We start from the raw sequence: 13989 nt of genomic DNA, 5'->3' as shown, positions 1-13989 counted from the left end.
TTTTTTTTTTTTTGTCAGATTGGCAAAAGTATATTTCTTGGTGTGTTTGCAGAATTTTAGTAATTAGTTTATGTGCCATGAGATGAAACAGTTTGAAAATCACAGAGATAGAGGGAACAGCAAGTGAAACCAGAACCAGCTTGGCAAAGAATGGAAAGGACATTGGCTGCAGCCTAGTAAGTAGTTGGAAATGAGGTCAGAGTGGTAGGCAGGGGCCAGATTAATGAGGACCTTGAAGACCTCATTATGGAGTTTGGATTTGAATTCTAAGTGGAGCAGGAAACCTTTTGGAAAGTTGAACATCAAGTAGCATGATCTGTTTTAAGTTTTTGAAATATTAGATCTCTGAGTGAAGAATGGATTGTTGGGGGATAAGGGTGGAAGCAGGGAGGCCAATTAGGCAGTTGTCTCACTGAATGATGATGGTTTGATAAATGTTGAGGTGTGATTTTTATCATTCTCAGTCATATACTTAATAGCTTGGTAATCTTGGTTATACAGGATTTCAGATGTGCTTGAATTAGAGAATGATTTCTTCAACTCTCCCCCAAGAAAAACTGTTCGATTTGGTGGAACAGTCACAGAAGTCTTGCTGAAGTACAAAAAGGTAACAGATAACACATGAAGTTTGGTGCCCCTCGCCCCAGCTTTCTTGAGATATAATGACATTGAGGTTTGGTTTTTTGTTGGTCAGAATACAATGATAGCTATTATACTAAAGACCAGTTAGCGTAATAACATGAATTTTAGATATCTATCTTGAAATCAAATATTTAATAATAGCATGATGCTGTCAGCTCAAAATTAGAGTAATAATCTCTTGCTGAAGTTTCACCTCTTCAGCTGCTTTATTTATATGGTTTGTTTTTCAGCAAGTGCTAGAGCAAAAACACCATAGAACACAGCATTCTGTTTCTTAAGGAATTACCAAAGCATTACTTAGAACAATAAACCAGCTCTGTTAATAGGGATTTTTTGGGTTTATTTTTGTGATTCCACTAAGTCTCAGCAATGGAGGGAAAATATGAATGACTTTTGTTTTATTTAAATTGAGGTATAATTGACATATAATGACTATTTTATATATAATACCCATTTATATTCATATATGTGAGTGGATAGTATCAACTATCATACTCAAATGTCTGTACACAAGCATACCTATTTAAATCACTTTTTAAAAAAAGGGTTTATTGATTTTAGAGAGAGAAGAAGGGAGGGAGAGAGAAACATCGATTGGCTGCCTCCTGCACACCCCGTACTGGGGTTTGAGCCTACAAGCTAGGCATGTTCACTGACTGGGAATCGAACCTGTGCCCTCCTGGTTCATAAGTCAACGCTTAACCACTGAGCATACTGGCTGGGCTAATTTTTGGGGGGGGAGGGGGATAAGAACATTTATTGGGTAAATTAGAGATAGAAAAAGTAATTCCTAGAATAAATTGCTTTTTAATTGTCACTTTAAAATATATATATATATATATATTTTAATGATTTTTTTTACAGAGAGGAAGGGAGAGGGACAGAGAGCTAGATACATCAATGAGAGAGAAACGTTGATCAGCTGCCTCCCGCACACCTCCCACTGGGGATGTGCCCGCAACCAACGTACATGTCCCTGACTGGAATCGAACCTGGGACCCTTCAGTCCGCAGGCCAGCGCTCTATCCACTGAGCCAAACCGGTTAGGGCTAATTGTCACTTTCTTTTTTCCAAGCCCCCTAGCTCCACTAACATGAATTTTTATTTTTTATTTTTTATTTTTTTATTTTTTTTTAAATTAAATCTTTATTGTTCAGATTATTACATTTGTTCCTCTTTTTTCCCCCCATAACTCCCCTCCTTCCAGCTCCCACCCCACCCTCCACCCTCACTCCCCACCCACTGTGTTCATCCATAGGTGCATGATTTTTGTCCAGTCACTTCCCGCATCTCCCACACCCCTTTTTCCCCCAAGAATAGTCAGTCTATTCCCTTTCTATGTCCCTGATTCTATTATAATCACCAGTTCATTCTGTACATCAGGTTATTTATTCACTTGATTCTTAGATTCATTTGTTGATAGATGCATGTTTGTTGTTCATAATTTGTATCTTTACCTTTTTCTTCTTCTTCCTCTTCTTAAAGGATACCTTTCAGCATTTCATATAATACTGGTTTGGCGGTGATGAACTCCTTTAGCTTTTCCTTATCTGTGAAGCTCTTTATCTGACCTTCAATTCTGAATGATAGCTTTGCTGGATAAAGTAATCTTGGTTGTAGGTTCTTGGTATTCAGCACTTTGAATATTTCTTGCCATTCCCTTCTGGCCTGCAAAGTTTCTGTTGAGAAATCAGCTGACAGTCGTATGGGTATTCCCTTGTAGGTAATTGAGCCTCTTTCTCTTGCTGCTTTTAAGATTTTCTCTTTGTCTATTGCTCTTGGCATTTTAATGATGATGTGTCTTGGTGTGGTCCTCTTTGGATTCCTTTTGTTTGGGGTTCTCTGCGCTTCTTGGACCTGTAAGTCCATTTCTTTCACCAGGTGGGGGAAGTTTTCTGCCATTATTTCTTGAAATAGGTTTTCAATATCTTGCTGTCTCTCATCTTCTGGCACTCCAATGACTCTGATATTAGACCGCTTAAAGCTGTCCCAGAGGCTCCTTACACTATCTTCACACTTTCGGATTCTTTTTTCATTTTGCTTTTCCAATTGGGTGTTTTTTGTCGAATCTTTGGTTTGATTATTGTACTCCTCTGGTCTGCTATTGGGTATAATATTCTTTATTTCAGTCCGTGTATGCTTACTTTCTAATTTCTTTATCGTAGCATCGAGGGTCTCATTAGTTTTTGTGAGGTTCTGCACAAATTTATGGCAAGCCCTCAAAATTGCGATTCTTAGCTCCATATCCTCCATTTCTGTCATGTTTTTTTGTCTCCGCATCTTTTATGCTTTCTTGGTGCACCCCCTTGTGGTCTCTGTGCGCAGTCTTGTTCTAGCCAAGCCTTAATTGTTGTAGTTAACACTAGAGGGATTTGACCCTCAGGCCGACTGGCTATAGGAATCAGCTGTGCGGAAAACGTCTGTCTTCTGGGAGGCGCTAATCCAGCCTTTGCCTGAGGCGATCGGCAAATGGCTGTGCGCAGGCTTTGGGCGGGGCGGGATCAACAGGGCAGGCGGAGGGAGCAGTTATGGCCACGCTCAGTCCCGTTCCCAGAGGCTCTGCTTCTCAGAACCCCGGCAGCCGCTGCAAACCTCGGAGAGAAAGCTGCCCTCAGGTTCCAACTGATGCCGGGTAATCCCGCTTCTCCCGTTTGAGTCTGGGTCCCTAGAGACTCGCCCGGATCTGGAGCCCAGAGTCTGAGACTCACTCCCGACAGAAAACGACAACCGCGCCCTCAGCCACCAGCCCGCTTTCGCGCGCACCTCGGTACCTTTGTATTTTCCACACTGCGCCGCCTCTGAGCCTCGATTTGCTGTTCTCTTTCCTTCTAGTTGTAGAGTCTCTCTTCAGCCAGCCTTCCTGTGGTTCTGGGTGATGTCCGTTCAGTCTTTTAGTTGTATTTTTGAAATGGTTGTTTGCGGCAGCGGTCTCCGGTGTTTACCTACGCCGCCATCTTGGTCGACTCCTAACATGAATTTTTAAATTTCTGTGGATTTTGTAATCCACAATTGATGTGTGGAAGTACAATGTTTCTTTTGTAATTTCATCAGATATTAAGATATAGTTAAAAGTCCTTTGATCTTTAATAGAAAACTAAAGCAAGTAAAACTTAATTTCTCCCCTTTCTTGTTAAGGGTGAAACAAATGACTATGAGTTGTTGAAGAACCAGCTGTCAGATCCAGACATAAAGGTAATTAATTTTGTTTGATCATTATCAAAGTCCTTGCCACTTAGGACAGGTGTTAGTTTGCACTTCTGTTTGATCCTATTCCATTGTTTAAAACCTCTCTCTGTGATCCCATCTTCTTTTTTTAAGATTGTTTTTTGTCCTCTTCAGAGGACATGTGTGTTTTGTTTTTTTAATATAATATACTAGAGGCCCGGTGCACAAAAATTTGTGCACTCGGGGGGCAGGGGGAGGGGGGCCCCCCAGCCCGGCCTGTGCCCTCTCGCAGTCTGGGACCCCTCGGGAGATAATGACCTGCTGGCTTAGGCCTGCTCCCGGGTGGCAGAGGGCAGGCCCAATCCCTAAGTGCAGCCCCTGGTCAGGCTCAGAGCAGGGCCAATTGGGGAGTTGGGGCACCGCCCCGTCATGCACAGAGCAGGGTGGATCGGGAGGTTGCGATGCCACCCTCAGTCACACTCAGGGAAGGGCCAATTGGGGGGTTGGGGCACCGCCCCCTGTCACACTCAAGGCAGGGTCGATGGGGAGGTTGCGGCGCCACCCCCTGTGACGCACAGAGCAGGGCCGATCAGGGGGTTGGGGCACTGCCCCCTGTCACTCACAGAGCAGGGCTCATCAGGGGGGTTGGGGCTCCGTATCGTCACACACAGAGCAGGGTCAATCAGGGGGTTGGGGAGCTCCCCCCTGTCACGCACAGAGCAGGGCCTATCAGGGGGTTGAGGAGCTCCCCCCTGTCACTCACAGAGTAGGGCCGATAGGGGAGTTGGGGCACCGCCCCCTCTCACACACAGAGCAGGGCAGATCAGGGGGTTGGGGCGCTGCACCCTGTCACACTCAGGGCAGGGCCAATGGGGAGGTTATGGCTCTACCCTGTCACACACAGAGCAAGGCCCGTGGAGGGGGGTTGGGGCGCCACCCTCTATTACCCACAGAGCAGGGCCAATCAGGAGGTTGGGGTGCCGCCACTGTCACACTCGGGGCAGGGCCGATGGAGAGGTTATGGCTCTACCCTGTCACACACAGAGCAGGGCCCGTGGGGGGGGGGGGGGGGTTGGGGCGCCACATCCTGTCACACACAGAGCAGGGCTGATCAGGGGGTTGATGTGCTGCACCCTGTCAAACACAGAGCCGCAGGGCGATCAGGGGGTAGGGGAGCTCCCCCCTATCAGGCACAGAGCAGGGCTGATCAGGGGGTTGGGGCGCCTTCCCCTGTCACGAACAGAGTAGGGTGGATAGGGAGGTTGTGGCCCCGCCCCCTGTCACACACAGCCGCAGGGCGATCAGGGGGTTGGGGAGCTCCCCCCTGTCAAACACAGAGCCGCAGGGCGATAAGGAGGTTTGGGCGCTGCCCCTGTCACGCTGATCCCGGTGCCGGGAGGCATATTACCCTTTTACTATATAGAATAGAGGCCTGGTGCACGGGTGGGGGCTGGCTGGTTTGCCCTGAAGGGTGTCCTGGATCAGGGTGGGGGTCCCCACTGGGGTGCCTGGCCAGTCTGGGTGAGGGGCTGAGGGCTGTTTTCTGGAAGCGAGTGACTGAAGCTTCCAACCGTTCCTTGTTTTCTTTTTTTTTTTTATTTTATTCTGGGCCAGCTTTAGCTCTGAGGCCTCGCTGCTGAAAACATCGATACAATGTTGCTAAAGCCCGGCTGAATGAAAGCCGGTTTCTGGGGGTTTTGTTTAGCTTCTTATTTGCAACATAGTACATAGTTTCTTAGAGTTGTAGCTCAGAGGCCGGCTAGTGAGGGGGGGAACTGAGGCGGGGAACGTTGGAGTCTGCAGCAAGCAAGCCTCATGTTCGCTTCCAGCTGCCTGGCTGCCGGCCGCCATCTTGGCTGACAGTTAATTTGCATATACTCACTGAGCCAATGGGAAGGGTAGCGGTCGTATGCTAATTACCATGTTTCTCTTTTATTAGTGTAGAATTTTTACTGATTTCAGAGAGGAGGGGAGAAGGAGAGAGAAATAGAAACATCAGTGATGAGAGAATCATTGATTGGCTGCCTCTTGCACTCCCCCCTTACTGGGGATGAAACCTGCAATCCAGGCATGTGCCTTTGACCGGAATTGAACCCAGCGATTGAACCTACAACCTGGGAATCAAACCTGCAACCTTTTGGTGAACAGGATGACACTCCAACCAACTGAGTCACCTGGCCAGGGCAGATCCCATCTTATTTTAATACAGTGGTTCTCAATTAAGGGCAGTTTCACTCCCTTTTTTGTTTTAAATCCTCATCCGAGGATATTTTTTCCATTGGTTTTTAGAGTAGAAGGCGGAGGGGGGGAGGGGAGAAACATAGATGTGAGAGTGACACATCGATTGGCTGCCTCCCCAACCGAGGCCAGGGGATTGAACCTGCAACCCAGGTACATGCCCTTGACTGGGAATCAAACCATGACCCTTAGGTTCGTGGCTGACACTCTAACCATTGAGCCAAACCAGCTAGAGCCAACCCCTTCTTTTATACAGTGATAAACGAGACAGTTTTGGTTGTCATAACAGGAGGAAGATAAGGGTGCTACTGGCCTCTAGTGAGTGGATGACGGAGTCGCTAACATTCTAAAATGCACAGGGCAGCCCTCCACAACAAAGAATTATCCAGCCCAAAGTGTTGGTAGTCCCAAGGTTGAGAAAACCTACTTTAAACTTTCCTAATACCTCTTTTCCTCTATGCTGTAGGCAACTCTCATGTCTCTCCAATGCAAAAACAAAATAAAACAAAGAAACAACAAAAGATGACTTGCCTTTCAAGCTGCTACTCTTTCAGTGTTTCAGAGTTCAAGATATGGTATATACCTGTCACGTAGTAACAATTTAACACATTTTGTTTCCCTTTTCTTCCTTTATTGTCCAATATTGTAAAGAATCATCTATTGTCATGACAATGGTAGTCAGATTGCCTGAGATAAAATTCCAACTCCACTGTTATCCAGGGTGTGATCTCGGAGAAGTTATTTAATCTCTCTTTTTTGCCTCCTGTATGTAAAACCAGTAGAGGGTTTTTAAACATAGGGGTGTTAAGAGGATCCAGTGAGTTAATATCTGAGAAGCACTTGAACAGGCCCTCAAAGTAAGGGCTTTGTAATTGTTAGCTGTTGTTCCTGCTGATGATTTGCACTTTCTCATTTCCCATTCATGGTGAAGGCCACTGCTATAATTACTATGAAAAGATTACCAGTGATTTCTTACATACAGATTTTGATGGGCTTTTTTTTTTTCCAAGCCTCATACCCATTCATTGTAGTAGTTTATACTTGGCCACCCATTCCTTGAAACCTCTCCTTTAGTTTCTATGTCTTCCTACCACTTATCTCTATCATTCTCTCACTCTATAGATTCTTCCTCTGTGATCTCCTTATACTTTTAATAGCTTTGAAATCTACCGGTTCCTGTAACTGCCAAACTTATATCTATAGGTCTTATTGCTCTTGTGGGCTCTACACTTATTTCTTAACTGCCAGCTCAAAGTGTTACATGTGCCCCAAACTTAGCATTGTTTCTCTTACAAACTTTCTCCTTCTGAAGCCTTTTTTTATGTACTTAAGTAACCTATTGCTCACCTTTTGTTGTTTTTAAACATATTTTTATTGATTTCAGAGAGGAAAGGAGAGGGAGAGAGAGATAAAAACATCAATGATGAGAGAGAACTATTTATTGGCTGCCTCCTGTATGCCCCCTACTGGGGATTGAGCCCAGAACCCGGGCATGTTCCCTGGCTGACCTCCTGGTTTATAGGTCGACGCTCAACCACTGAGCCAAGCTGGCGGGGCTCACCTGGTTCTTGAGCTAGGAACCTTGCAGTCTTTGTGGTCTCTTACCTTCGTATCCTTTGGGGGATAAAAATCTTTGAGTCTTTTTGTGTGGTTGTTCTCTTGTCTAGATTCTTTCAATAATGTCTTTAGTAGTCTTCAGGTTCCAATTCTCCTCTATCTCACCCCCCCATTAAAATTTTTTTATCATCAATAGTGCAGCCTAAATTATCTCCAAAGCACATGTTAAACATGTCATTACTGAAAAACTTCATGCTTATATATCCTATCTAATAAAAGAGAAACATGGTAATTAGCCGTACGGCCACTACCCTTCCCATTGGCTAATCAGTGAGATATGCAAATTAATTGCCAGCCAAGATGGCGGCCGGCAGCCAGGCAGCTTGAAGCGAACAGGGAGGCTTGATTGCTTCAGTGACAGAGGAATCCAAGCTTCCCCGCCTGCGCTGCCAGCTTCTGAGCTTGCAGTTTGAAACATTGTAACAAATATAGAAGCTAAACCAAACCCCAGAAACCGGCTTTAGTCAGCCAGGCTTCAGCCAGCAAGACCGCAACATTGTTTCGAATACAGAAGGTAAACAAAGGCCAGAAATCTGCTTTCAGCAGCTGAGCCTCAGAGAGAAAGCCGGCTCTTAGCTCCAGTGACAGGCATAGAAGGTAAATAAATTCCAGAATAAAAAAAAAAGAAAAAAAGGAGAGGTTTGGAGCTTCAGTCGCCCACCAGCCTGAAAACGGCCCTCAGCCCCTCACCCAGACTGGCCAGGCACCCCAGTGGGGACCCCCACCCTGAAGCAACAAGATGGCGGCTAATTTGCATACTGAAGGCAGGTGGCAGCAGGCAAGGCTGTCCGCTGTCTGGGACCTGGATCCATGTCCTCGCGGGTGGGGCGGCAGTGCTTGAGGCTGTCCGCTGTCCTGGAACCCAGATCCGTGACCCTGCCGGGCGGGGGGGCAGTGCTTGAGGCTGTCCTCGGTCCCAGGACCTGGATCTGTGACCCTGCTGGGCGGGGGGCAGCAGGGAGGCTGTCTGCAGTCCGGGACCCGAATCTGTGACCCTGCCGGGTGGGGGTCAGTGCTTGAGGCTGTCCACGGGACCAAGACATGGATCTGTGACCCTGTCAGGCGGGCGACAGCGCTTGAGGCTGTGCATGGTCCTGGGACTCGGATCCGTGACCCTTCACGGCGGGGAGGCAGCCATCAGTGCCCACGAGTGACTGCGCAAGATCCGCCTCCTGGCCCAGAAGGTGCAGGATCGCAGGGACAGCCACCGTGGCGGGCTAGACTAACGTCCTCCTGGCCACACCACGGGGGTTTTCGGATCTGCAAAGCCAGAGGCCTCCGGTGTGCACATCCCCCCTGGCATGCAAACATCCCCCAGCACACTGTCACCCTCCGAAGCCTGCAACAGTTGCAAACCAAGGCATGCACAAGTTCCCCCCGCCTCTCCACCGCACTTCCATCAACCCGGCATGCCTAACACCCCCACAGGATGTGCACACATCCCCTCTGATGCGCTCACATCCTTTGGAGAGTGTCTGGGTGTTCTGGGTGCTGAGAGTGGGTGCCTGTGAGATGACAGTGAGAGGGCGGAGTGGTGATGCCCTGTTCCCACGGAGGGCAGTGCAGCTACGAGATCACCTCTGGGGAGTTAATGCAGGTGCTGAGGCAGGAGCAGGTGCAGACAGACACACCTGGTGGGCACGGGCGGCCCTCTCTGAGGTGCCTTCGGTCAGCGTTCAAGATCAAGAGCCCAGAGGCAGAGAGCAATTCCGTCCTCTCAGTGAAACAGTGGGATAGTCGGGGCGACTGTAGAGGAGGAATGTGCACTTTGGGTGCCAGCACCCATGAGTGAAGGCTGCCCTGACTGAGCCTTGCTTGCTTGGGGCCTAGAGCACTCCTGCCGGGCAACGGGTGACAGGACGTGCTTTTCCGAATTAATGAGAGAAAATGTTGATTCTCCTGCTGCCCACGAAGGTGGAAAGTGAAGTGGGGAGACATGTGGGGAATGAGCGAGGTTCCCTGTCTGGGGGTTCCAAATCTGCTGTTGGTTTCTTTCACCACTGACTAGAGATATACAGGGTGTCCCCCCAAAATGTATACACACTTTGAATACCTACTAATTCCAATGATTTTAAGCATAAGAAAGGAACAACAATGGAGCTGTTATCTGATAAAGTGTGGGCACACACAGATAGTTGGACATTCCCTGAGGGGTCTCAGATTGGAGAGGGTGAAGGCCAGACTGAGGGGCCCCTTCTCCCCCCCCCCCCTTACCCCAGTGCACGAATTTCGTGCACCAGGCTACTAGTCTACACTAATAAAAGAGAAACATGGTAATTGGCGTACGACCGCTACCCTTCCCATTGGCTAATCAGCGTATCCTTATGCAAATTAACTGTCAGCCAAGATGGCGGCCGGCAGCCATGCACTGAAGCGAGCAGGGAGGCTTGCTTCCTCCAGGGACTGCAGACTCCAACGTTCCCCGCCTCACTTGCCGGACTTTCAACTGCAACTCTAAGCAACTATTACTATGTTGCAAATAAGAAGATAAACAAAACCGGCTGTCAGTCAGCCCCGGACCGCAACATTGTATCCATGTTTTCAGCAGCGAGGCCTCAGAGCTAAAGCTGGCCCAGAATAAAAAAAAAAAAAAAGAAAACAAGGAGCGGTTGGGAGCTTTTAGTCAACTGCCAGCGGGAAAACAGCCCTCAGCCCCTCACCCAGACTGGCCAGGCACCCCAGTGGGGACCCCCACCCTGATCCAGGACACCCTTCAGGGCAAACCAGCCGGCCCCCACCCGTTCACCAGGCCTCTATCCTATATAGTAAAAGGGTAATATGCCTCCCGGCACCGGGATCAGCATGACAGGGGGCAGCGCCCAAACCCCCTGATCAGCCCTGCTCTGTGCCTGATGGGGAACTCCCCAATCCCCCGATTGCCCTGCGGCTCTGTGTGTGACAGGGTGCAGCACACCAACCCCCTGATCGGCCCTGCTCTGTGTGTGACAGGGTAGAACCATACCCTCTCCATCGGCCCTGCTCTGAGTGTGACAGTGGCGGTGCCCCAACCCCCTGATCGGCCCTGCTCTGTGTGTGACAGGGTGCGGCGCCCCAACTCCCCCCCTCCACGGGCCTTGCTCTGTGTGTGACAGGGTAGAACCATAACCTCCCCATTGGCCCTGCCCTGAGTGTGACAGGGTGCAGTGCCCCAACCCCTTGATCCGCCCTGCTCTGTGTGTGACAGGGGGCAGTGCCCCAACTCCCCTATCGGCCCTACTCTGTGAGTGACAGGGGGGAGCTCCTCAACCCCCTGATGGGCCCTGCTCTGTGAGTGACGGGGCAGTGCCCCAATCCCCCTGATGGACCCTGCTCTGTTAGTGACAGGGGGCAGCGCCCCAACCCCCCGATCGGCCCTGCTCTGTGAGTGACAGGGAGCAGCGCCCCAACCCCCTGATTGGCCCTGCTCTGTGAGTGACAGGGGGCAGCGCCCCAACCCCCTGATCAGCCCTGCTCTGTGCGTGATGGGGGTGGCACCGCAACCTCCCCATCGACCCTGCCTTGAGTGTAACGGGGCGGTGCCCCAACCCCCCAATCAGTCTACCCTGAGCGTGACTGAGGGTGGCATTGCAACCTCCCTATCCGCCCTGCTCTGTGCATGACGGGGCAGCGCCCCAACTCCCCAATCGGCCCTGCTCTGAGCCTGACCAGGGGCTGCACTTAGGGATTGGGCCTGCCCTCTGCCACCCTGGAGCAGGCCTAAGCCAGCAGGTCGTTATCTCCCGAGGGGTCCCAGACTGTGAGAGGGCACAGGCCGGGCTGGGGGACCCCCACCTCCGAGTGCACAAATTTTTGTGCACCGGGCCTCTAGTATATATATAAAAGGCTAAGTGACCAGCCAACCGGCAGGTAGGTATGACGCATACTGACCACCACGGGGCAGACGCTCAATGCAGGAGCTGCCGAGCGACTGCACCTTTGCAGAGTGCCCTCTCCCACTCCTGGACTCCTTGGTTTTGGCCTGATGCCCACAGGGACCCCACTCACTCCACAGACGCCCTTCAAGCTGCAGCGCCGCCCCAGGTGCGGCTGGCCAGGGAGGTTGGCTCCAGAGTGTGTCCGCCCATTTCACCCAGTCCCACTGGCCACCTTCTAATTAATTTCCTTTCAATGTGTACGAATCTGTGCACTGGACCTCTAGTTGAAGAATAGTGGACCAAGTTCTTTGTATGGCCTATAGTATTTTTTTAATGTTCAATCTCATTAGATACTTCATTTAATAAATTTGCCACTTTTCATATCTATGCCTTTCTATGTGCCTGTTCTCTCTGGCTGCAAGAGGTTCTTTATCTGGCTACCTTTGTGATTGAAGGCAAATTACTGCACTTCTGTGCTTCCATGTCCCCATCTATAAAATGGGAACCGTTGGGAATGCCTAACTAAAGGAGTGGTTGTAAGGATTAAATGAGTTAATATATGTTAACATCTTAGAACAGTGCCTGGCATAACGTATTATATTAGTGTTTACTATTACAGGTGCTCATCAACTTATGATGGTATTCAACCCCATCGTAAGTTGAAAATACCTTAAGTCAAAAATGGGTTTAATACACTGAACACCATAGCTCAGCCTAGCCTACTTTAAACATGCTCAGAACACTTACAACAGCCTGCAGTTGGACAAAATCATCTTGCTACTATTGCCCAGCTTTATGCCGCATTTCACTAGCCTTGGAAAAGATCAAAGTTCAAGATGTGAAGTATGATTTCTACTGAATGTATATGTCACCATTGGGAAGTCAAAAAATTGTAAGTCAAATAAGTAGGGGACCACCTGTAATACATGGTAATTTACAAAACTCCTAGTCTTTGAGGTCCAGCTAAAATGTCATCTGTAATGGAACTTCCCCTGGTTCTCTCTAAGCACATGATGGTTCATTCAGTCCATTCCCCACACTTCCAGCAGATCTTCCTAATTGCAAATCTGTCTTACCAGGACTTCAGTGGTTTACCTGGCCCCTCTATGCTCCCCAGGTTTATCTATTGGCTTGCTCACCATGTACTCCAGCCATACTGAACTACTTCTGGTTTTTTATAGACATACTTTTCCCTGTGTAAGGAATCTAGCCCCCCAAGAACACTCACTCTTTTTAAAGACAGCGGGAGGAAGCATCACTTCCTGAAGGCTTTCCCTGACCTTCGTTTTCTTTCAAAGTACAAAGGACCATTTCTTTGTGTTCCTCTGTATTTTTAAATATATATATATATATATATATTTTTTTATTGATTTCAGCGAGGGAGACAGAGATAGAAACATCAGTGAGAGAGAGGATCATTGATCATGCTGCCTCCTGCACACCCACCACTGGGGATCGAGCCCACAACCAGGGCATGTACCCTGACGGAATCGAACCATGACCTCCTGGTTCATAGGTCAGTCTCAACCACTGAGCAACACCAGCCAAGCTGTGTTCCACAGTATTTTATATCAGCTTTTTTCCTCCTTGGTATCTTGACATAGGGATAATCACATCAGTTGTGTCTAAGTTAGTTCAGAGGGGTGTTGCAAGTAATTTGCTTCTGATAATATTTCAGTACTAAAGAACCAAAGTCTAACTGATTTATTTTTAAGAATGGAGCAGTTTAAGTGTCATCCTTATAATTTTGTCGTACGTGTTTTTGTTTTTTATGGGAAAGAGGATAGAGCTAACTCATTTTATTTGCAAGTAACTCAGCTGGTCTTTGCCTCAGGTGGTGGTGAGCCACCATTAATGTTACCCTACATGGTTTTGGACATTATAAAATGACCATATAGCAAATGAGTTGTGATTTACTTTATTTTTCCGGCAGCTTACTTTGGGGTTTCATCAGAAAATAGTCTAATTGAAGTTTGTCACATAGCACATAGAAAGCAGCAGTGGTTGAATGAAGGTGGGGAAAAGGTGGTGCAAGGCATTGTGAGAGATTAGGTGGAGCTTAAGCTTTGACCCAGACAGACAGGTTTAAACCTGATTCTTTATTGGCTTCTTGGTTGGGCAAGTTGCTTAGTAATCTCTCTTTTCCTGAACTGTAAATCCTTTTGCAGTGTTAGTAGGATTAGGGAAAGATATATATGTATGGGATTGAGCACCATGCCTGGCACCTGGTGTGTTCTTCCTAAATGATACTCCCTATAAAATAGTCTATAACTGTAGGTACAACCCTATCTTTTAATAGTGTATCACTCTAGGTACAACACTGTCTGTTAATAGTCTGTTACTATAGGTACAACACTGTACTGCTTTTGTTTATTAGAGCTCTTTCCCTACTGAGTCTTAATCTGCATTTACCGTTTTCTTTAAACTATGGGCTGTTAGTTTTTTCTTGTGTATGTTGTATATAGGCATGAAT

The 13989-nt window shown here is 48.0% G+C and overlaps 1 protein-coding gene across 1 annotated transcript in view; it reads left to right on the top strand.

The window, feature by feature from the left end:
- The window catches only part of RRN3 (RRN3 homolog, RNA polymerase I transcription factor), a 36754-nt gene that overhangs the window by 1452 nt on the left and 21313 nt on the right, over window positions 1-13989 (top strand). The window contains exons 2-3 of the mRNA XM_070412945.1: window positions 502-607; window positions 3778-3834. Coding sequence (XP_070269046.1) covers window positions 502-607; window positions 3778-3834 — 163 coding nt within the window. The remainder of the gene's footprint in view (window positions 1-501; window positions 608-3777; window positions 3835-13989) is intronic.

This window comes from Myotis yumanensis, unplaced genomic scaffold (assembly GCF_028538775.1).
Source record: "Myotis yumanensis isolate MYYU_CA2020_CCGP unplaced genomic scaffold, mMyoYum1.0.hap1 SCAF_4, whole genome shotgun sequence".
Taxonomy (NCBI): domain Eukaryota; kingdom Metazoa; phylum Chordata; class Mammalia; order Chiroptera; family Vespertilionidae; genus Myotis; species Myotis yumanensis.
The sequence above is the reverse complement of the archived record's forward strand: the minus strand, read 5'-3'. Positions and strand labels throughout refer to the sequence as shown.